Source organism: Polyodon spathula, chromosome 2 (genome assembly GCF_017654505.1).
Source record: "Polyodon spathula isolate WHYD16114869_AA chromosome 2, ASM1765450v1, whole genome shotgun sequence".
Lineage (NCBI taxonomy): Eukaryota > Metazoa > Chordata > Actinopteri > Acipenseriformes > Polyodontidae > Polyodon > Polyodon spathula.
This window is the reverse complement of record NC_054535.1, coordinates 20,135,344-20,160,015: the sequence shown is the minus strand read 5'-3', so window position 1 is coordinate 20,160,015 and position 24,672 is coordinate 20,135,344. Positions and strand designations below refer to the sequence as shown.

Below are 24,672 nucleotides of genomic sequence, written 5' to 3'. Positions count from 1 at the left end.
GGCAACACTGCCTCAGCATCGCACGGCACCAGTGAGTAATAAACACATACTATTCTACAAAAAGATTTACGATTCTCAACTTCAGATCAATTAAATTAGTAAAGAAAGGAGAGTAATCCATACTATATAGTATGAGCATTTGTGGTAGGGCGGAAGCTCTGCTGGGATAGTGTATGGGGAAAAATGGACGGGAAGGGGAGGGGTTAAATATGATTAAAATGCACATGAGCACTTAAACTGCAGCCTTCTGAGTCTCATTGCCAATGGTCACAGTAATCGTTTTTAATTATTCAGAATAAACTGAATTCAGAGAGCAGTTCTCTATCCATTTAGTTACAGAAAGCAACCCATCACAACATTCAGATTTAACTTTTTTTTTTTTTTTTTTTAAATCAGTGACAAACTAATACTGATCTGCAAACAGCAAATTATGTTATGGTATTATGCTCCAGCCCTAGTAGTGGAAAATGCCTGGTTTCACAGGAATATCTAAAACCTTTCCCAGCCATATCTAAAACTGATCAGTTAAAATGCAGCAGAATAAACACCCCCACTGTTTGCAGAGGCTAAAATCAGAAGGGTGGTTTGGCTTTGTATTCAGACATAATGTGGGTTGGGTAAAAGTAAAAGGTTTCATTAATTGTAACACCACTGGTGTAATTTACATGTTAACCTGTCCCTGTGATTTGGTATATGCTGGACAGACAAAAAGGAATTTAAAACTGCGTATCGCTAAACACAAAGCAGCAATCAGAAATAATAAATCAGGAGTATTCCATTGCTAAACACTGCAGTAAAGCTGGACACAGATCTTCTCCACACTCATTGAGATTCCTGGGTGTGAAGAAGGTCAATGTGCCAGCCCGTGGGGGCAATCTGGTTAATTTACTGCTATGTAGAGAAGCATATTGGATTCTAAACTTAAAAACACTAGAACCATTTGGACTTAATGACGATCTAAATTCATGTCTTCTAACTTAATTTAAAATAATTGTGTTCAATGCTGTTTACATTGTTGTCAACTGTGGTATATCTTTGCTGCTGCTGTATTGAAAAGGGGGGGCTAATTGAATATTATCACCTCGTTGACATCAGTAATTTATGTATTTGTAATGATCAGCTGAGGTTGAGGATTGCCCCTACAGAACTTGTTCAATCCAGGTTTTCCCGGTTGTCGCTGGTCCACTGTGGTCAACCTTCTGAGATCTCCAGGTACATGTCCACCCAAGGTAAGTATCGCGATAACCAGTATTTTTGTAATGCACAAGTGTCTGTGTAGTAACCATAGTTTTGTCCCTTTCAGAAATCCAGGTATCTCCAGGTTTCGGATCTGTCTTCACAAGAGACATTGGCACCCCTCTGGTCCAAATAGGAACAACAGGTAAGTTCAGGGTTAATTCTTGCTACACAGTCCTTTACTTAAATAAGTTACTTCTACTTCCCTTGGCAGGAATGTTAGAGACCCCTGCTGGTGAAAGGGATGTAACTACAGCCCAGCCTGTACTTCAAATTCACCTCCTGGTGAACTTAAAAATTAATCCAGACTAAAAATAAAACACTAAAACAGTCTGTGTTGGGTCTTTATTTACTGCTGTGATTTTGTTCCTTATTTAAAAAAACACAAAATCCATTAGGAAGAGATCTGAGTTACTTTGTTCCAAACCAATAAGCAGTTTCAATAACACAAAGTATATTTACACAAAGCTTAACACAATGTCTCACACAGAAACCTGTGTAGACAGTCCATATAAGTGTGCTTGCACCATTTAAAAATATCCTGTGTAGTATTTAAAACAGTCCAGAGAACAGTGGGCGTATTTAAGCAGTGTCGTATTTACATTTGTAAACCAAAACATTCACTCATATAGAATGGTCTTATTAAAACTTTGTCACAAAGAGCTTGGATTGAATTCCATTCTTAATTCACGCAGAATAAATTCGGGTAAGTTTTTAGGACTCACAGATCACTGCTTGCGCTTCCTTTTCTCTTGTAAATTACGAGTCCAGAGCGGAGGTAAACACAAGAGGATTCGTTCGGTCAAACTAGAACACAGCCCTGCTCGCAGTGTTCAAGTCAATCCACACAGGTACCGCGGAATAATAACGGGATGCCTCCAACATCGTAATTATAATTATGTAAACTCCGTTTCTTCCAGTTCTCTCACTGCATTTCTGCTTGGGTCATTGCCTGCTGCACCCGCGATGCTGTTTCCTCACTTCTGCTAGACCAAAGCACCTCGAGTCCACCATTCTCCATCCAGGCTGGGCAAACGCCTTCACTGGATGCACGTTTCTTCTGGCAGGCTGAGTAACACCTTCACTGCCGCTCTCTTATGTCTCTTGTTCCGGCTGGGCAATCGCCTTCAGAGCACACCTCTCTTTGCTCCTCTTGTTATTACTAAGCTCTTTTATATTTCCTAATTGACGCACAAACCTCGTTCTCAGCCCATTGTGTTAACAGGAATTAGAGTTCACTATTTACATTGATGAACGTATCAGTTTTTATTTTTTAAGCCAAGGCAGGGTATCAGTCTTCCATCTTCCTGATACCTTTTCTTGACATTTCACTGATTGTATTCTTTTGGGGTAAGTCTCTACCAGGTTTGCACATCTGGATTGTGCAATATTCGTCCATTCTTCTTGGCAAAATTGTTCAAGCTCTGTCAAGTTGGATGGGGATCGCTGGTGGAGAGCAGTCTTCAACTCTTGCCCCAGATTCTCCATCAGATTCAAGACCGGGCCTTGACTGGACCACTCTAGGACATTCACTTTCTTGTTTTTAAGCCACTCGGTCGCTTTGGCTGTGTGCTTGGGGTCTGTCCTGCTGAAAGGTGAATCTCTGTCCCAGTCTTAGGTCTTTTGTAGAGTGAAGCAAGTTTTCTTTAAGGATTTTCCCGTATTTAGCTCCATCCATTTTGCCGTCTACCCTGACAAGCTTCCCAGTCCCTGCCGATGAAAAGCACTCCGGTAGCATGATGATGCCACCACCATGCTTCACAGTAGGGGTGGTGTTTCCTGGGTGATGTGCTGTGTTGGGTTTGCGACAGACATAATGCTTTGCATTTAGGCCAAATAGTTCCATTTTTGTTTCATCGGACCACAGAATCTTTTACCACGTCTTTTCAGAGTCTCCCACATGCCTTTTTGCAAATACCAAGCAGGATTTTAGATGGGCTTTTTTTCCGAAATGGCTTTTGCCACTCTTCCATACAGGCCAGATTTGTGGAGTACCTCAGCTATTGTTAACACGTGGACAGTTTCTCCCATCTCAGCCATGGAATGCTGTAGGTCTTTTAGGGTTGTCATTGGCCTCTTGGTGGCTTCTGACCAATGCCCTTCTTGCCCAGCTGCTCAGTTTGGGAGGAAAAGCCTGCTCTAAGCAGATTCTGGGTGGTGCAGTATACCTTCCACTTCTTAATGATTGACTTGATTGTGCTTCAAGGGATATTCAATGCCTTTGAAATCTTTTTATACCGCTCCCCTGATCTGTGCCTTTCCACAACTTTATCCCAGAGTTGTTTTGAAAGCTCCTTGGTCTTCATGGTAGTATCTTTGCTTTGAATGCACTACCCAACTCTGGGACCAGACACAGAGAGGTGTATTTAATTTGAAATCATGTGATGTGATCATTCCTCGCAGGTTTTCATGAGTTACCTCCTCTGGGAACACACCTTGTTGCCTGTATTTACAAAACTGCTCAGACAATGATCCCCTGTAGAATTTATCCACTTTCCACCACAGTGATTCGATATGTACTCATTTTTGCATTCCTTTTTTTAATTTTTTTTTACACGTCACTGATCTTGAATCTAACCTAACCTGCAAGCTCTTTCAACACTTCACTGTGCCGCAATCTATGTCTCCCCCTAGTCTGACAGCTACTACCTGAGAAGAGCAGCTGTCGGGTTTGTACAACACATACAGAAAAGCCTTCATTGCACCTTAGACCTCAGTGCTCCTGATTGCTGGCTTTGGCAGCAACAGAGACACAATTGTGATGAGCGAGACGAGAAATGCCTTCTCTTTCTGATACCAATGTTTCACTTAGTTCCTATCCTGCCTTATTTGCCCAGGTGCTTTCTATCTTCTCTCTCTCTCCCCTGTGAACTTCTTTTTGTCTTTTTTTTTTTTTAGTTCAGCCTTGTGTAACAGGAAGTGTTCTATGACATACTGGTGTTACGGATTCTGTCCCATTGGTGAGATGAGATGATGTTAAAAGCCTTAAAACCACAAATACAGAGCAGCCCAGCTCTTTTGCATTGTGGTTAAGATGCATGCTTGCGATGTGCACTGTGGTCAGTTTATGCCCCGTCTCCACCCTGGTACATTTGTTTCATTTTAGATCCCATGTCCGTATTACTTTGTCTCCTTCAGCTCATACACTATAAATCTGCTTATATTAATTTATTGTTTATATTCCGTAATCTATTTTATCAGGTATAAAATAAAAGCAATTATATCCACAATATACCTTTGTACTAAAAAGACATATAAAAGGTTGATTTTGACAAGCTACAGGAATACAAACCACAGCTGAATTTTTTGGAAACATTGACAGCTCTTGAGAATCTGTTGTTATCAACTCCAAACTGGTTGGAACTAGACTCTGTTCAGAGGACTGTTTAGTTATAATTACTGATCTGTACTTAACTATAATAAATTAAAAAAATAAATAAATAAAAAATGCTTATTTAGTCTTTGTTTTACATTTATGAACAAAAATGTAAAAGAACGGAAACAAAAACAGAAAAGAATAACTGCCTATGACACATTGGGAATTGCTTTTCTTTTGACTAATTTGCAAAAACCTTATAAGGCTATTATAGATGACACAGGGCCCTGACATTATCAACCAACACAGACTGCAAAGTGGTAATAGACTTTTTTGTGTGAGTGTGTCTTGCTTAAATTTAAAGAAAACAGCTTGAATGTTTATTATTATTTAAATTACAATATGCAATACAATTTGAGAGACTGGCAATTTATTTGGGGAAGTTAGTCTCAACCTGGCAAACAATGATAAACCAAAGCCACTAATGGAATTGTTTAAAAGAGAAAAAAAAAATTGTCTCATATTTTGTAGAAACCAGGAATATTAAGGGTGGGCGGGGGAGGTTATTCTTGTTTTTATATTTGTTACTTTTTTTAAAAGAAACCGCAGTGTATTCCACTTTTAAGAAAATAACATTTACCAAGCATTTGAATATTTGATAAGAAAGAAAGAAAGAAAGAAAGAAAGAAAGAAAGAAAGAAAGAAAGAAAGAAAGAAAGAAAGAAAGATGTTTACTTTACTTAACTTTTCTAAAATATTTTGGTAGCTTTAGGTTACGGTTAAATAACTATGTAAACACAGAGTAATAACTGTGTGACTGTGACTACCAGAGGCACATGTTCTTACGTGGAAATCACAACACAAACTCTCCTATGGTAAAGGGTTTTATCCATGACAATGTATTCAGTTTAAATTTACATTACTTCAAAAATAACATTGGGTCTTGTTTTTCAATCATATACAAAGCAGTGTTTTGGAAATTCTGGCCTGTGATTGGTTAAAACCTCATCATAGGAGGAAAAATAGATTGAACTATTGCCCTAACGACCTTACACCACTGTTCAATAGTCTCCGTCTGTCATGTGATTGGTTCACATCACTGTCAATCCCACTCCTTTTTAAAGGATCACCTTTTTCACCTGCATTCTTCACAACAAGAGAAAATAGGTGCTTGAGGTCTCAAGAAAATAGGTGCTTGAGGTAGTTGCCAAAGCAGTTTGACTTGTAACATGCTGATCCTATTGTTGTAAGCTAAGCTTATCTCAGAAGCAATTTAAGGTAAAAAAAAAAGTCTGAAATATATCACAAGTGCATTTCACCTATTATATATGTCTAAAGGGCTATCCAAATGATTGTCAACCTAATGGGGATCCAAGTACACTGATGTCTTTTTTCAATTGCTTTTAACGTTAAAAAGGTAGATGTATGTCAAAATTACAACACCCTCTGATTGATTCAATTTCTCAAAAGACTGGAGGTAGAAAGTAGCAGGTTCAATAATTAAAAGCACAGGTTTTGTTTCTCAGTTCCTCTAAATGATCATAAGCATGATTTTTCACAAAGGAGTAGCAACCGCAATAAAGTTTAATCCTGACAGGATGTCTGGGGTTATGATGCATAATTCTTCTGTATTACTAATTGGTAAAATGTCTATGATACCAAAATAAAACTGCTGCTCTTTGCTTCCCTTCACCACAAATTATTACCCAGTCCTGTAATGCTATTGATTTACCTGTACTATATCACATTTTAATCACCATAAACCACAGGCTAATACATACCTGCCAACCGTGATTGCTCTTACCAAGGGGGGTTTTGACACATTGGAAGATGTATCTCAAATTCTGATAGCCATCTGCTAAGTTTTAACTAATTGGGTTCTATGTGTCTATTAGCCTTCCTGAAATTATTGTGGCTCAACATTCTATATCAGTTGGTGTAATCTGTCTCAATAAAATGATTTAGGGCTTTTTTATGTGAAAAAATTGAGCAAAAAGGCCTTATAGAGTAGCCTGATAATTTCACAGCCAGGATGTATCTTTTCCCTTAACCCCCAAGCCATCAGGCTTCAAGATTTCCTAGGGGACCAATATTTCCACTGAAGCAGGCTCATGCTGTCCAATGGTCTGGGTCATCACAAATAGACTTGTTTCAACAGCCATCCATCTATCTGCAGGTGTCGAGAACATGCCTTAATGAACATGCTGTGTGATAATATTTACTGGCACTCTTCAAGCTTATACAGTAGGAAGAAACCTGAAGGCCAATGCAATATTAGTTAAACATGAAATTGTATTGATTTGTTTATTTATCGGAAACATATATTTAAACAGAGAGGGATCATTTATTTTACTAAGAGTGCTGGTAAACTGTAGTGAGGATAACATGTCAACCCCCTACCCCTTCTCAACATGGAAGGATATCATTCAAACAGTTTTGTTTATTAACAGGTGTTGCAGGAAGCACAACACAACACAGCATATTGTCCCTTTCAGCTTGTTTTGCTTGGCAGATAGGAAATTTAGGCCAATTTCCAATCTGCCATTTTTAGCAACGGTTCTTGAGCGGATTGTTGTAAACAAAGTACTAAGTTTTTCTGGCTACCAACAGCATGTATGAGAACTTCCAGTCTGGATTTCAAGCTGCATATACCACTGAGACCTGTTAGAGTATCAAATGATCTCTTGATAAGGTTTGACTCTGGATTTCCCTCCTTTTTAATTCTCCTTGATCTAAGTGCTACATTTGATACTGCTTACCACTTAATTTTATTGAATCATCTTGGAAGCTTTGTAGGTCTCTCAGGTGCTGTCCTATCATAGTTTAAATCATATCTTTCCATCAGATTCCACTATTCCATTGTGGAGAATAAATCTTATCAATATCATCGGAAGTTATCTGCATTGTTCCTCGGGGTTCTATTTTAGAATCCTTGTTATTTTCTTTATATTATTAATTATTTGCATAAATGTAGTTGGCTTTCATTGTTACGCCGATGACACACAACTGTACTTACACAAACTTATAAAGCCCTAAATGGATTCGCACCAAGTTATTTACAGGAATTGTTGACTCCTTGCAATCCAAGTTGTACTCTAAGATGGCAGGATGTGGGGTTGTTGGTTGTTCCGAGAGTGAATAAAGACGATGAGGGAAGGAAGGCCTTCTCTTGGAAAGCCCCAGTGTTGTGGAATGCTCTACCACCTTCAGTCAAAAAAGCAGGATATCTTTCTACTTTTAAAACAGCATTGAAAAGACATTTTTATAAAATAGTTTTTTTCACCATAATTTTAGCACGGACTGTGTATCGTTTTAGACTGTCTTTTGAACTGTTTTATATGAATTATCTTTCCCTTTCAAAAAAGTAAAATGTTGTTGAGGTTATGACAGGCTCTGTGTAAATGTAAATAAATAAATAAATACTGCGGGAAACCTTTTTCTTATTGCTTGGAATTTTCATTGTCCATAACAAGTATAATTATTTTTGTTCTTATACATTTTAGAATCCTCCAGTATTTGTTGAGCAATAGGAGAGCTTCCATTAGAGACACTTTTCATTTTATTATCATTATCTACAAATGAGCTGTGTCTGCAAAGGGAGGGGGAGGGGAGGGGGAGGGGGCTTGATTAATGAAACTTTAAACTCTTTTAAACTCTCATGGTTATGTTTACTGCAAACTGGCATGATGCATGCTTTACATCACTGCAGTACAGCTGGAGCTACCCTTACAGCATAAGGCAGGAGAGTGCTGATATAAACTATATATACATACACATGAATACAAAAGCTGTCAGCTCTACATGTGTGTATCTGTTACACTTGCATGTGTATTTGATTTGATTTAATACCAGGCATACCACTGCATTCTTCTTTTGTAAAGTCTGAGAATGCATACACTAGCTGCGTTTAGATTGTGTCTGCTAACTGTTTGTGAATTGCTCACAGATAATGCATCAGTCAGCTTACCTCCACCAGCTTGTTGGCATGCTCACGGAATACTTGGGCATACTCTTTGACCTCCTTTTCATTGCCACTTTTGGCAGCCTCAATCAGCACCAGCAGGGGAACATTTGTCTCCAAGAAGGAATCGGAGATGTGGTCCATCACTGCCTTTCGCAGCTGCAAAAAAAAAGCATTATTGTCACCTTTAACATCAAGACAAGAGTTACTGAAGTAAACACTTTTGACTAGTTAAAACCTAAATTGCATAGCACAATAAACAGAGAACAATGTTTAAAAGATGATATTCTAAAAAGAAGAACAAATTGTGATGTTACAGAAATGTCTCAGGTAAAATAACGTCAACTGTTGAATCAGTAAACATTCTTCAATTAGAGGTCACTTAATATTAAAATGGAACATGGAATACTTTATGATTTTTATGTTGTATTGTATCCAGTACTGTATGCTGACATTTTGATCATACTTTTTTTTATATACTTGTTTTGTTTTTATTTTATTTTCAAAAGACTACCAATTAATGCTTTTCTCCCCAAGTGTAAATAGCTGGGCAGATGAAAGTCTTATTTATTTAGCTCCCTTTCAATTCGAATGACAACCATTACCGAATGGGAAGAGCCTCTCTGACCGTCAATCTCTGAGCAAATATACAAAAGCTGCCCTATCAGGGCCCTGCTGTGAGGGGGAAGTCCACCCACCTCCTGCTGAAGAGGAACGTCCTCACAGTAGCTTTAACTCTCTCATATCTCTGAGACAGGTTGTGAATTGCTTTGGCGTTTGCGTCCGATTTTGGCTGGTTTATTTGGTGCTCCAAATAAATTCTAAACCACGGCATCACGCTTTCGAGAGTTAGTAACACTGCTCTCCCTATAGTCCCCTGTCAGTTTTCTGGCTAGAGCTGCTTTCGACCCCTCTTCACGGATTAGCGAGCGGCCATTACTTTCACTACACAAGGCTTCATGTAGCTGATACACCGTATGAGAGCTGTTGTGGTTCTGTAGGAGGCCCCGCGGGCTCGCGGCGTCGTCCTCTGCACAGATTTAATCGGTCAGCGAACCGAGAAAAAAAAAAAAAAAAAACAGTTTGGGCCTAACGCCCCTCTCAAGCCTCAGGCTATCCTAGCGCGACTGCGCTTGCCCTCGACCATCACGCCGATTGAATCGGCTGCTTACCTCGGCACCGACCGTGGTTTCCCGCCGTCTTGTGAGGCTGAGAGAAAAAGTGCCCACCCGGCCCCGGTTGACCCAGAGTCTTTGGCGCCGCCTACAGCTCGGCCCCGACCGTGCCTACCATCGGCACCGGCCTTGGAACTGGTCCACCCGGCACAAACTTTTCTGCACCGACATCACGTTCTCTTGACGCCGATCCCAGCACCGATTGATTCGGCACCGGGGAGTAGCTTCGCGGCAGTCTACAGCCCGGCACCGACTGTGCTACACGTAGGCGCCGATCGACTCGGCACCGACCGCGTGCATCTCGATGCTGACCTCGGCACCGACAGCGCTCACCTCGATGTCGATCCTGGCACCGACTGATTCGGCACTGGTGAATCGTTTAAAAAAATAAAAAAACGCATCTGCAGGCTGCTTGTTGAGCATAGCAGTTTGGAACAACAACAACTGCAAACATATCGGTGCAGTCAACTGGATCAGCAGGCTTCCACCAGCGTGACCGGTGCTCAGCCAAGCTGCCCAGGCAGGATGAACACAGATCCTGTGCCAGGTGCCTTGGGCCAGAACATGCGGCCAAGGCACTGGTAGGTGAGCTGGGACTGCTCTCCCTGTAGGAAGTTCTCAAGGAGAACAAAGAGACGGAGAGCAGCCCCATCCCCAGCAGAATCTCTCTCCTCAAGCCAGGGAAGAATGAGATCGGTTGTCCAAGGGCCTCTGCAGAGGTCTTCCAGGACCCCCCCTGCTGCAGTGACCAGGGAACTCTCCCGCACAACGGGTCACCCTCACCTTCCCCATCACCGGTACAGAGGCGCAGGCACCTCTCAGGGGAGGTGAGATGGTCACCACTGAGGCGGTACCATTCAAGGGGATGATCACCAGGGGACAGACAGTCGCCCCGCAGGTACCACTCCCCTTCTCCAGGGGGCAGGAGGTCTCCACGCAGATGCCACTCCCCTTCTCCATGCAGACGCAGACGTTCTCCATCGCTGTCGCCTCGGAGGCACTCAAGCTTGGCCAAGCGGCACTCCGCCGAGCTGGCAGAGTCTGTCAGGGCTCAACAAACTATGCTGGAGACCCTATTAAAATCCCAGGCCAGGCTGCCCCCTACCACCGGGCATCCCCAGCCGCTACACTCTCGTTCCCCATCCCCTCTGCCGAGACCACCGAGGCAAGCTGTCCTTCACGGCGTCCTAGTCGTACGTGTCGGACCCAGCCACCTCTGTCGGGTAGGCTACAGTGGGGAGTACCCTACCTCCCTTGCCACATGTGTCCCAGAGGGAGGAGCAGGCAAAGGCAGAGGCAGGGCCAGCGATAGGGGACCACCGTAGGCTAGGGGTAACCGGTTCTCTGCCACCAAACCCCCCACATCTGGACTGAGCAACGGTAATGACCCACAGCAAGGCTGCACCCAGGACCCCTGGGTGCTATCGACTATGAGACACAGATACGCTCTACAATTCCGCATAGGTCCACCACCCTTCAAGGGTGTGCTCCCCACCACCGTCGAACCAGCAACAGGAGATCGCCAATCTTCAAAGGAAGAACACTGTATGCTTGGTAAGTCCAAGAGATGCCTCAACGGTTTTTACTCCAGGTACTTCCTGATGCTCAAAAGGGACGGCAGTTTCAGACCAATTATGGACCTCAGGGTCCTTAACTTGTTCCTCAAAAAGAGGAAGTTCAACATGTTGACAGCACAGTGTATCATCCAGTCCATCCAAACGGGCGACTGGTTCACATCGATCGACCTGCAAAATGTCTACTTTCACGTCCCGATACATCCCGCGCACAGAAAATATCTGTGCTTCGCCTTTCAAGGCAACGCACACAAATTCTGCATGTTGCCATTTGACCTCTCGCTGGTGCCCCGCACATTTTCAAAGTGCATGGATGCAGCACTGGCTCCACTCAGGCTACGGGGTATTCGGATCCTAAACTATCTGGACGATCGGTTGATTTGCATACAGTCAAAAGCACGTGCAGAGGCGCACACAAAACAGGTCATAGATCATGCGGCGAAGTTGGGGCTCTCAGTACATCAACAGAAGAGCAACTTCGTACCGTCTCAGTCCACAGTGTTCTTGGGGATCAAACTGAACTCTGTGAGCATGCTTGCCTCACTTTCAAAAGACAGGATTCGGTCGTTGGAGACCACACTCTCCCTATTCAGAGAGGACGCTCTCCTACAGGTCAAACTATATCAAAGGTTGTTGGGGCTGATGGCAGCCGCCTCGAGAATCCTTCCATGAGGGCTGCTGAGAATTCACCTGCTTCAAGCCTGGGTGAATACGTTCAAGGTGCACCCAGTCCGAGATCGGTACCAGCTGGTACAAGTGTCCAGACAATGCAGGAAGACACTGGAGTAGTGGCTCCATCCTAGCAATCTGCGCCTCGGATCTCCTCTTGGATCCCCTCACAGAAGGGAAGTGATCACTACAGATGCCTCTAGTCTGGGCTGGGGAGAGGTCTGGAACGGGAGAGGAATAAGAAGTCAGTGGAAGGATGTCACAAAGATGGCTGAAGTGGGCGATGTCAGATCAGAAACAGGAACCAGGAAAGAAACAACAGAGAGATGGAGTTGGTTGGAGCTGAGCGATTGGTTATTGGAGTCTCGGTACAACTGCACGTGAATTAATAAAAGTGCAATTCTTCATGCTCACATATTATTTTACTTGCACATGAAGTTATTATTATTATTATAACCTCCGTCTCCAATCCCGTTTTCCACTCACCGAACACACAACCCCAAGTGAGTGAAAACATCTTATGCAGCTGTACCAAGACTCGATTGCTAATCAATCATTCAGTTGGAGTCTCGGTACAACTGCATGTGAATTAATAAAAGTGCAATTCCCCGTGCTCACATATTATTTTACTTGCACATGAAGTGCTGTGCAATCCTCGTGCCTAAATACCAATATACATTTTAAACACTAGTGCTTGTAACCCATATTTATATCCCGTGTATTTTATACATAAACACCAACATTAAACACATTACATACAACAGAAAACACTTATAAACATAAAGAGGCAGGACACTGCGCCACATATGCCCCCTCTTGTGTGCAGCACACCTGGCCTCAATGGCCACCTCCCCCCTCAGTCCCAAAGTCACGGTTTATAGTCCTGGCCCAGGAACAGGGGCAGCAACGGGCCCAAAGGTGGCGGCCACAGTGGGAGGTCCTCCTTCCACCCCAACAGCTGTAGCGGCGACTTCAGCCACACTGACCCCTGCGGCCAAGCAGAGCCGACAGTGACCCCTGGCGAAGCAACAGGCAGCCCCAGGTGATGCGGAGCGGCTGGCAACCCCAGGCGATGCGAAGCGGCTAGCAACCCCAGGCGATGCAGATGTGGCATCCTTAGGCAGTGCGAGGCAGGCATCCTTGGGCGGAACCAGCAGGAATTCACCCTCTGTTGGTGGAGGTGGGAGCTGCAAGCAGTCCTCCCATGGCGCTGGAGGTGGAACCAGCAGGAATTTATCCTCTGCTGGTGGAGGTGGGAACTAGTCTCCTGGTGACGGAGGTGGTAGCAGCGTGTAGTCTCCTGGCAACGGCGGTGGGAGCAACGTGTAGTCTACCCTTGTTTCAGGGGACTGGTGCGGCTCTCCCTCTCTTGCAGGGGAATGGTGCGGCTCTCCCTCTCGGTGCGAAACCAGCAGGTATTCTTCTTCTGCTCGTGGTGGAGGTGGAAACAGCAGGCATTTTTCCTCTGCTGGTGGCGATGGAAACAGCAGGCATTCTTCCTCTGCTGGTGGAAACATGGGCTGTGGACGCTCTGCCTTCCCCATTGTGGGCTGTAGCCGCCTGTGCTCCCCACTTCTGGGTGCTTAGGCTCCTCTCACTCAGGCGTAGGACGTTTGGGCTCCTCATCCTCTGGCTTCTGCTCTGGGCAGTCCTCGTCCTCATGCCCATAGGCAATGCACAGAGTGCACCACCTTGGCTCCTTCTGCTTCCTCCTCACCTTTCCCCTCTCTGCCTCCTTCCTCTCCTGGGCCAGTTCCTCCTCTCCCTCTTGGTAGGGACAGCGCACCACCGGATGCCTGAACTCCCCACAGGCAAGGCACCATCCTTGGTCCTCTAGACCACCGAAGAGGTCCTCCAGTTCCAGCCTTCCATTTCTTTATTATTATTTTATTTTTTGAATTTTTTTTGTAATCCAAAATCCCAACCATCTTTTTCTTTTTCCCCCCAAAAAACTGCGGTCTCTGCTCTGGTCTGCGTAAAGGAGGCGCTGGTACTCCCAGTTCGGACACCACGTGTCACAAAGACGGCTGGAGTGAGTGATGTCAGACTAGAAACAAGAACCAGGAAATAAACAACAGAGAGGTGGAGTTGGGTGGAGCTGAGCGATTGGTGATTGGAGTCTTGGTACAACTACACGTGAATTAATAAAAGTGCAATTCTCCATGCTCACATATTATTTTACTTGCACATGAAGTGCTGTGCAATCCTCGTGCCTAAATGCCAATATACATTTTAAACACTTGTGCTTGTAACCCATATTTATATCTCTTGTATTTTATACATAAATACCAACATTAAACATACTACATACAACAGAAAACACCTATAAGCATAAAGGGGCGGGACACTCCGCCACAAAGGGACATTGGCAGCAAGCGCACAAAAATGCGCAAGAGCTGCAAGCAGTGAGTTTGGCGTTATTACATGTTCACCAGCAACCGGACAACACCACAGTGGTAGCATACATATATCACCAAGGCGGCCTGCGCTCACCGGGCTTTCACCACGCAGCGCACAGACTCCTGACCTGGACGCACAGAAACTTGTGTTCCATCAGGGCAGTTCACCTCCCCGATATAGACAACAAGGCAGCAGACCTCCTGTCCAGAGGAGTTCCAGACAGCTCGGAATAGAGGCTGCATCCTCAAGTGGTGAAACAGATTTGGGAGAGGTTTCGGCCGGCACAGCTGAGTCCACTCATTACCCCCTATGGTTCTCCATGGAGAGAGACGGGGGTCCCCTGAGAGTAGATGCGCTAGCTCACCCCTGGCCACAGGGACTCTTGTATGCGTTCCCTCTGCTACCATTGATACCCCTGACACTAGAGAGGATCAGGGTGGAGAAAGCACAGGTTCTGCTGGTTGCACCCAGATGGCCGAGATGCCCCTGGTTTGCTCTCCTCTCAGACATGTTGTTGGATCAGCCATGGTAGCTCCCCTGCACAAGGACCTCCTGAGCCAAGCGGAGGGGATATTATGGCACCCGAACCCAGCCCAGCTCCAACTCCGGGTCTTGCTGTTAAACGGAGCCGTCTATTCAGACGAGCTTTGCCAGATGCAGTAGTAGAAACACTACAATCTGCTAGGGCGCCAAGCACTACAGCCCAGTACTCATATTAATGGAAAGTTTTCCAAGACTGGTGCCTTGCCAAATGTCAAGATCCGGTAACTTGCACGATCGAGACGATATTAACCTTCTTACAACACCTGTTTGATGCAGGAAAATCAGCATCCACTTTGAAGGTATACCTGGCAGCAATATCAGTGTGCCATGACAAAATCGACTCGGTGTCCCCTGGGGCACATTTCCTGGCAGTGCAGTTTCTTTAAGGGGCTCGGAGGCTTCGTCCTCCCATGAAAAGTATGGTCCCCAAGTGGGATCTAGAACTGGTACTGCAGGCCCTTATGGGTCCCCCATTTGAGCCCATGGCGTCAGCAGAACTGTGCCCTGTTTCATTAAAAGTGGCATTTTTAATAGCCAATACATCTGCCAGAGGAGTAAGTGAGCTTCATGTGCTGTCCATTGATGACACATGTATGGCTTTCACTGGAAGTGACTCGCAGGTAACATTAAGAACAAATCCATCCTTTTTGCCAATTTTGCCTCATTCCATATTAACCAATCAGTGGTTTTGGAAACTTTCAGACCTCCCTTGCACGAGTCAGAGGAGGACCGTAGACAACACACGATATGTCCAGTTCGGGCTCTGCGTTATTATTTGGAAAGGACGCTTGGCGTATAAACAGACAGACTCCCCCTTGCCGGGGGACATTATGGCCCATTCTACTAGGGGCCATGCAACTTCGTGGGCTTTCCTTCATGGCTCCTCCTTAGATGAGTTATGCAATGCTGCGACATGGACAGGTAGTCAGACATTTGTGTATTTTTAGCACCTTGATGTGACAAACCGAGCAAGACCCTCTCTGGGCTCTAGAATTTTGCAGGCGGCATGCCCTTAGGCGTTATGTGGGCTCTGTTGCTATCGCCGTGGGGCTGTATTAATGGTAATCTGGAGCCATGACAGCTTTGGTACAGCTTTCCCATTCAGTAATGGTTATCATTCGAATTGAAAGGGAACGTTAGGTTATCACCATAACCCTGGTTCCCTGAAAGAGAATGACAACCATTACCCTTTGAGGTCGTGTCCCCAGCTGACCTCTGATTTCGAAAGAAAATGGCGATGTGCTCCTGTGAGGACGTCCCTCTTCAGCAGGAGGTGAACGGGACTTCCCCCTCACAGCAGCTTTTGTATATTTGCTCAGAGATTGACGGTCACAGAGACTCTTCCCATTTGGTAATGGTTGTCATTCTTTTTCAGGGAACCAGGGTTATGGTAATACCCTAACGTTCTGCATTATTCGGACAAGCTTCCCACACACAAAAGAACAGATTCACTGTCATATTATTTTCCTCATCTAGGTAAACCAATATATAAATAACATAAGTATAACTATTTAATTTAAAAACATTTGCAGAGGGGTTTCCAGTATTTGAATAAAACATTTAATAACATACTCATTGCTGATTAATTGTTTGGGTTTCGTGAAAATTATGGTTAACAAATGTAATATGTCATTTTACAATAGAGATAATCAACAGCAATTTTGTGAATATAAAAAACCAAAAAACTAACACGTAAAGCTTTTTTAATAGGGCACTACTCACACAAGTGGATAACTAAGGGCTAGATTCACAAACCCTGATATTAACTTTAATCTTGAATTACGGTGGGATTATGTAGTTATTAGTGATTAATTATTAGTGCTAATGAGGGTATGTGAAACTAGCTGTGAATCAAGTAGACAAACATTCAGGGTTTTACTAATGAAGAGTAGACATTTGCTGAAAATTTTGATGACATAACTTTAAAACAGTCATCCACCGACTGAACAAAATTCTAAACATAATGGAGCAGCTAGGTTGGGTTTGAAAATCACATTTTACTAAACTTTTATGGTACATGCCTTGTATAATAAGAAATAAGATAAATAAATATTTCCATTTGCGGATGCAGGGTTTACACTAAAATCCTGGATTGACCTTTCTGACAAAGTTCTTAATAGAAATAATCCCATCCCATTTATCGGATGCAAACCTTTCCTTATAAACTGCAGTGAGACTGTCAAAGAAAGTATGTTTTTCATACTGACTGCTTTATCTTTTAGGTCCAAATGGTGAGTTAGCACTAGTAAATTAATTAATATAGTTTAATTATAATACACACAAAAACTCTATAACACAATTAATACAGGGCATATATTCAACAAAGCTTGAAAGATAAATATCTTTGCAACTGTAAATAAGCAGCGGGCCACATGATCTTCAAAGAGGAGTTTAAGCACCTTTTCCGACATCAAACCAGATGTCTGGTAAAACTGTTACTGAGATGCTATCTGCCAATTGCCTGTAATGTTATGCAAACTATTGATCAATACCATGTACTGATGAAAAGCGTGCATGTATATATGTATATAAAGCAAGACTTAAAAAAAAAAAATGAAACAAACAAACACAATGGAGTTATATAAGGAAATATTTCAATAATAATTAGATGTATAAAATAAAACTCTTGTGAGTCAGTAAGAGTGTCAAAGTGTTGAAGATGGATCAGCCAAAGTAAAACTATTTTCTACTGCAACTTAGTGCTCTAGTCTCCTTCTGCCTCAGTCACTGAAGTTAGCTGATGACTTACATATTTTCCTACCTAAACACGACTCATTCCTAATAACATTGCATTGACAAGCATCTCACGCACAACTCATTAAAGTCCACTGTCATGTTATTTTACCCATCTTGGTTAACCAACATATTAATAACATAATAAATATTTCATATTTACAACATACTATTTCCAGAGGGGCTTATTTGAGCAAAAACCACTTAATAACATACGCCTCTACAGTTTTAGATGTTTCACAGCGGGGGAAAAAATATATATATATATATATATCTACAGCTGTGTAATGAGTTTCAGACAATGAGGCATTTCCCCTGAGATCTATATAACTAAGCAAGGTTACTTGTAAAGGAAGCACTAGACAGTAAATACAGTTCCTCGGGCACCTACAGAGATAACGTCTTGTAATTTGTCTGCTAGTTACAGTAACTAACTTTGTGATGCTTCATTTAAATCGCTAACTTAAATGTATACTAATCGGGCAATACATTTGTCGTTTGTTGCTTTCACATGAAAATCCTTGTGATAAAAATAGGAAAGCTCTACACCTAAAGCTATAGGTAAAGACTAAATAAACATTTTGCCAGTAGGGCCCCAAGACTTCCTGTTGTTATTAGTGTTAATGAAGATCCTCTTTCCGTTGGGCTTATAGGCCATAGAGAGAACACCTCTGTGCTATCTTATCCAGGAATTGTTTCAGATAGCATGCTTTCCCCTGTTCTGTACTTCCTTGAACTTCTGGTAATATTGCCTGTTGACTTCATACCAAGTGTATTGTGGTGAATATAAAATTATAGCTGGCTTGGAGTTCATTACAGCTCAGTAATCCAATCAAGAGGATTTCTGATTTCATAATGTTATATTGTGAAGCTGCAGAGAGTCACAGGTAATTCTGACACTGAAAAACACAGCTGTTGTTATTGCTATTATATATAAAAAACAGAAGAAAAAAATTCATTTAAAAAAAAAAAATTTAAATCAAGAAAGACAAAAGGGTAGGTGTACTAAGATAGGCCAGTCGCAGTGCAAACATACAGCAATTTGCATTTTTGCTGTGGCACTTAAAGTGAAAATGTATGTGCAAAGAGAAAATATGTTAATGAAGACAGCCGCAATATACTAATTTCAATAGTTGTTAAGTCTTCTTAGCGAGATCTGTAGCTATATATTGTCATGTGAAATTGTTCAAATAATTAGTGGGAGTTGAGTTGTGGTTTGTTGCAGCAGAGGGAGCCCGAAGGAGAACCCCGAGTAAAAAATGTGTTTCTATCAAAAAGCTTTTCATAATCATACAGGAGTAGCCCCTCACTAAACCAGATGTTTGTCTGACATTAGGTGGTGTCAAGTTAAAAACAAACAAACAAAAAAAAAAACTAAAAATCACACAGACCTACATTTATTTGTATTTTATTGTAATGTATTTTAAATGTATAAATCATTGTGTTGAAATAACACTAATGTGTTTTTGGTAGGCTACATATTACATTATGAACAAAAATATAAATCTGTACAGTACGCCTATACAGTATACAGTACAGTAGTAAAATTACTCAAGTAGGGCAACACAAAATAAATCATGCTGCTGCATTGCACACATTGGTGTAATGCGAATAAAATGATATTTTAAATTGAAACTAAACAAGTTTAGCATTTATTATTATTATTAACTTGGCAGCCTAGACATTTAACACATAATAGTTCAAGGTGCCGCATTGACAAATTATGATACTTTCAGGAGGACAGTCAATTGTCATTAATATGAATTTCAAGGGAATAGCAACACATTTAGCATTATATCACTAATTTGTATTATCATGAGTAGCCAATAAGCTATGACTGTATACTGTCCATTTCTATTTAAGTTAGTCAGTGGTGCAGTGCTAAATTGTGCACAATTACAAATCACTTGCACATTAATAGAATAGGTGTGTTTCCTATTCTTATACAGATGATCAGAATGAGCTGGAGGGGTTAGCGACACGTGTGTGCAGTCTATTGCTCCCTGGTTTTAGGGGAAAATAGGTATTTCGTTGTTCACCTCAAAAATGCATTGAGCACAACTGACAACGCACGAGAAACAGCGGACTGGGAAATGCCAGCAACAATTGCGACTGTTTAAAATATGCTTTCAAAAGTTCTTAACAAACTGATGCAATTGTAAGTGTCGTAATTGTTTGCAGCTTTTTTATATCTCATTATAATATTTGAGAACCCCAATTTGCACCCCCTTTTTGCAAATTTATGCAGGGACGCCCATAAATACATATTCATCTGAGGTTGAACCACAAAGAAAAACTTCTGCCGTAAAGCAATCCCTAAAAAGTCCCAAATAATATTGCTCCTGTTTAGTACATTTCACCCAAGACTTCTGACTCATTTGCGACTCATTTGCAATTGGTTTGCGACTATTGAGACAGGCGCAACACTTTAGTAAACCTACCCCTGAGTTTTGTGCATGAAGATATTTTTTAAATGTGTTTTTTAAATTTGTATTTTGGTCTGGATCACTTGGTCTGCTTGGAACTTATGTTGCTGTTTAAAAAAGGGCTGTACTTGTGGAATAATGACTGTACTCTGTTTGCGACTACATTGGCCGAGATAATTTATAATGACACTTGAATGGCAGCATTATGATAACTAAACGCATGTGTATTAATTCATTTGCAGCAAACTTTTAAGTGCTCTGTTTTTGTTATGTTCCTCCTCTGATGTTCTGTCCTGAAAGGTATCATAATCTAAACTTTAAAAAAGATAAAGACAGCACCTGCATTCTGTTAGCTGGCTGTACATTTGTTGCTAGAATTTCTACAGCCAGTTGTTCGAGAACCTAAAACACATCTGCTTAACATTTTGATCCAACAAGAAGTCTGATTTGAAGTTAACATAGCATGACTTATGTAGTTAGTGTTGGAACATTTTATTTTGAGATAAATTAACTGTTAGGCCTTAGAGAAGGGATCTGATTAACATCTTTTAGTCTCCTTAATTCTGGTTAGAACCTGGGAAACTGATTGTATTTTGGCTTTTGTCTTTAGAACAAAAGACTGACCAACAGAACAATATTTAGGGCTACTGATTTCCCACTATCGCAGTCACAGACGGAATCGAGGAATTAGGCATTGGGAAGAGAATTTTCATTTTGGGAATGCAATTCTACTTTGCAAAAAAATATAATAATAATTGCACTGCTGTTATTCTCCTGTAAAAAATAATAGATTGCTTTGAAAACTACACTACCCAGAAGCCCAGCGAAGATGCTTGTATGTTTATTTGGATCATTGGATAACGAGATAACAAGTTTTGTGGGTGTTACGCTGATGGACTGTCTGTCTCTGCTGTGGCGCTGTGTGAGTTAAGTTGTTTAAAAAAGCAACTAGCTATTTTGTGAGTTCTATTCTGTGGAATAATTTTTGAGTTGTACACACATAAAAGTACCTGAAAAAAAAAACAATCAACCCCCCTGATTAAAAAAACTTAATTGAATTTATGTATTCATTTATTTAGTTATTATCGCAAATCCGTTACTCCGTCACCCGCTCAACACAAGGAATCGACACGATGGTTGAGGTGAAACCTTTAGTTTTATAACTTATTATTTCTAATTTCTCATTAACTCCTTAATAATACTACGTACTCAGAGTGATTTTTAGCTGTTTTACTCCTGTTGCTATGACATGGCTCTCTAGTACTGCAACTACTGTAGCAAGAACAGAAAATGGTGAAAACTGTAGATTCAACAATGAGTGGACCAATAAATACTTACTTACTTTAACAACTGTATCGAACGCAAAGCCAATGTGTTTAAAGTGCAGTGAATGTGGGTCCGGAGTTAAGGAATACAGTATGAAAAGACATTTTGAAACCAAACAAGGAGCTTTTGAAAATACGTATCCAGACGGCACAGTAGTTAGAAGCTCATAAGTAGAAGCACTGATCTCTTCATAACAGTTATTCTATTGATATGTCACGTACATTTAAAAATGTTTGTAATGATACTCTGTTAAATACTCATGCTGTTCTATTATTAAAGTACTATTCATGTGGTAAAATGTATAAGTCTTGTTCAATATATGAACATTAAGTTATATAATATTTATTATTGATTAAAAATGTGCAGAGTAAAATACTCTGGCCTGCCGACTCCTAATTTTTTCCAATCTGACCCTGTAGCAGGGCAGCAGGAGAGAAGCCCTACACATGAAAAGGGGGCGGGGCAAAGCCCTGCCATAAATGTATTTGTTTTGGTATTTAAAACGAATGTATTGGTTTTTTTTATTATTATTATTATTATTTTAGAATGAGATACCCCTTCGCCCCTGTGCAGTTTATTATTTTGTGTTTGTATTATGTTTTATTATGACGATATAGCAGTGTTTTGTTATTGTTTTGTTTTTGGCAGAGGCGAGAATAGACAGCTCGTCCTCTGCTAGTGTGTAAATAAAAACCTTGTGCATAAGGTGGCTACCTCCTGAATTAATTAAGTGATTAATTTGTTGCAAATCCAGAGATGGTCACCTGCATAAAAGCCTGCAGCGCTCTGCAGTCTGGGTAGGGTGTACGAGAGGAGGAACAAGAGTGAGGAGCGAGTGGAGTGTAACAATTAAGATTTAAAAAGTAAAAATATAGGAACAGTGAAGGTGATTGCCCCGCCTGACCTATATGGTAGTATTGTGTTTGTGATTATTTTTTGTTTACCTCTTTTATTTTTGTTCTTAAATAAACTGTGCTGCTGCGTCTTTTGTCTTGCAGTACTGCATTTGGTTTTCCTTCATGCTTCTGGCCTGACGTCACCAATCTATCATCCCTGTCACAGGCCCCCTTAAATCTAAAAAACTAGTTGAAGAGCATTTCTCTAACTAAGGCAACTTTATCTGTCCAAGGTATACGAGAAACACATGCAAGCAGTTTTACAGCAAGTACAGCATAAACTAGTCTGCGTTGTTGCAGGTGAGACTACAAATGGGAGAGACAAGTGTCCTGAACATTGTATTTAATTTGTAATTTTATGAAAATGGTATATTTTTGTAATAATGCCCCTCACTTTCGACTAGTCTGTATATTGTAATGCCAGCAATAGCTGTTTTTTCAAAACACCTTTATTTGTTTGCTGACCTATAGTACCATTGTTACTACTGGACTGCTTTAAGAAAGATTTTTTCCTGAAAACTACAGTATCTCAGGGACTTATAGATTTTTTATGTAAAAATGTTATTTATGTTGAAATTATGTTGTTCATCCTTAATAAATTGGTAAAAAAAAACAAAAAAAAAAAAACAGAAGGAATGGAATTGGTCATTTTGAAAAATAGAATTTGACATTCCCAAGAATGGAATATCAGGAGTCCTAAACATTGTAAAAACAAGTCCTTTGATGTCTAGCCTTAACATGAAAGATGTTTGCCTTTTGTGGAGACCACTGTTTTGTATCAGAGCTACAAACCTATTGATAAACATCTTCCCAAATAGTAAACTAGAAATATTCAGGTTTTGTTTAGACAATACAATTGGTTTAGCATAAAAGCTAGCCCCTTTAGGGGATCTGGACAGAGCCAGATACTTCAAAAGGACTGATAAGAGATTTTTATAACCATAACTAAAATAAATATTTTCTTTTGATTGGGTTAAAGAAAAACAATCATGTCATGGGAAAAGGAGTATAATAATTCAAGTTATGTACTGTTTGTTAACTTGCGTATTTTCCATGCTTGGAGGAACATAGTTCCTAATTTTCTCTACCACATTAAAAGAATCTCTGTTGTACTTTGCAACCAAGACTTCAACTGACTTTATTTTTACTCATAAATGAAATTCGCATTTTAAATTACAACATTACAACAGTGAGCTCTAGCAACAAGGTATTCTTGACTTAATTCCAGTACCAAATATTATTACATAGTCCCAAGGCTACGTAAAACAGACTGGGGGAATGCAGGAATATCTTGCAGAGCATGTGCCTGATATCCACTGGCCACATTTTATTTTACTTCTTATTAACCACATGAATTCATAGATCAGAAACATTAACATGCCCGAGATGAACCTCTGACAGATTTTAAACAATTGTTATGCATAATGTGTAAAGGTAAACTTTTAAGAGAGACCTTAAATTCAGTTATCAATCAAGAGAAGCTATGAGGAATGGCTTGACAGAACCATTTGTTTAATGGGATGACAAGGGTATGAACACATGGCACATTTCAAACAGTTTAAATGGATGTGTGGCTAGGGAATACTAATTGCAGGAGGCAAGAAATGTACGGATATTAGCTCAGCACTGTCAGCCTATTCTTCACAATTAGTGCTATTCATCAACACTAATAACAGCTGGAAAGCTACTTTTATGATTTGTTTTTTTCGCTTGATGCCTTTAGAAAAGGCAACTAAATGGAGGGCACTTTCACAGATGCCAGTGTTTCGAAGACATAATGAAGATATTAATACAATCAAGGCACTGTACGTAGATTATATGACAGTATGCATAGTAAGGTATTGTGTGGTAGACTTTTTGAACATGCCTCTGAACCATTATAGCGAGACCTCAGAAATCCAGGGCTTCTGACCTACACAGAGACGGAATCACAGTCATTTGAATGTAATTAAAGAAAATGATGACTTGCAACCCATGAAGGAGGAAGCTTTATGTCCTTGTCTGCTACTTGCAGTTTTAGTGGATTAATAGTAAACCCAATACCATTAGAAGCCTATATATGATATATATATATATATATATATATATATATATATATATATTATATATATTATATATATATATATATATATATGTGGCCCCTTTGAAACTATAGATGTCTTGTTAATATAATTATGCAAACATTAACACGGGCTGTGCAGCCTTGTGACCTCTTCTATCAACTTCCAAAGTTTTGATCTAACACACTAGGGTAATTAGCAGGAAAAACCCATTTATCCAAGAGAACACATTTGCTATGCAGAAGTGAGCCTATTATAACAAGGACCTTGGTGACAGTACTCTCGTTAAGCCTTTTTAGATGAATAGTGTTAATTTGTAATTGAAAGACAGAGGTTGAAACAAAACAAGACATATAA

The 24,672-nt window shown here is 40.9% G+C and overlaps 1 protein-coding gene across 2 annotated transcripts in view; it reads right to left on the bottom strand.

Moving 5' to 3' along the window:
- LOC121331156 (catenin alpha-2-like) overlaps nt 1-24,672 on the bottom strand; it is a 511,986-nt gene that overhangs the window by 75,619 nt on the left and 411,695 nt on the right. For both annotated transcript variants that reach the window (XM_041278373.1, XM_041278382.1), the window contains exon 9: nt 8,520-8,672. In XM_041278373.1, coding sequence (XP_041134307.1) covers nt 8,520-8,672 — 153 coding nt within the window. The remainder of the gene's footprint in view (nt 1-8,519; nt 8,673-24,672) is intronic.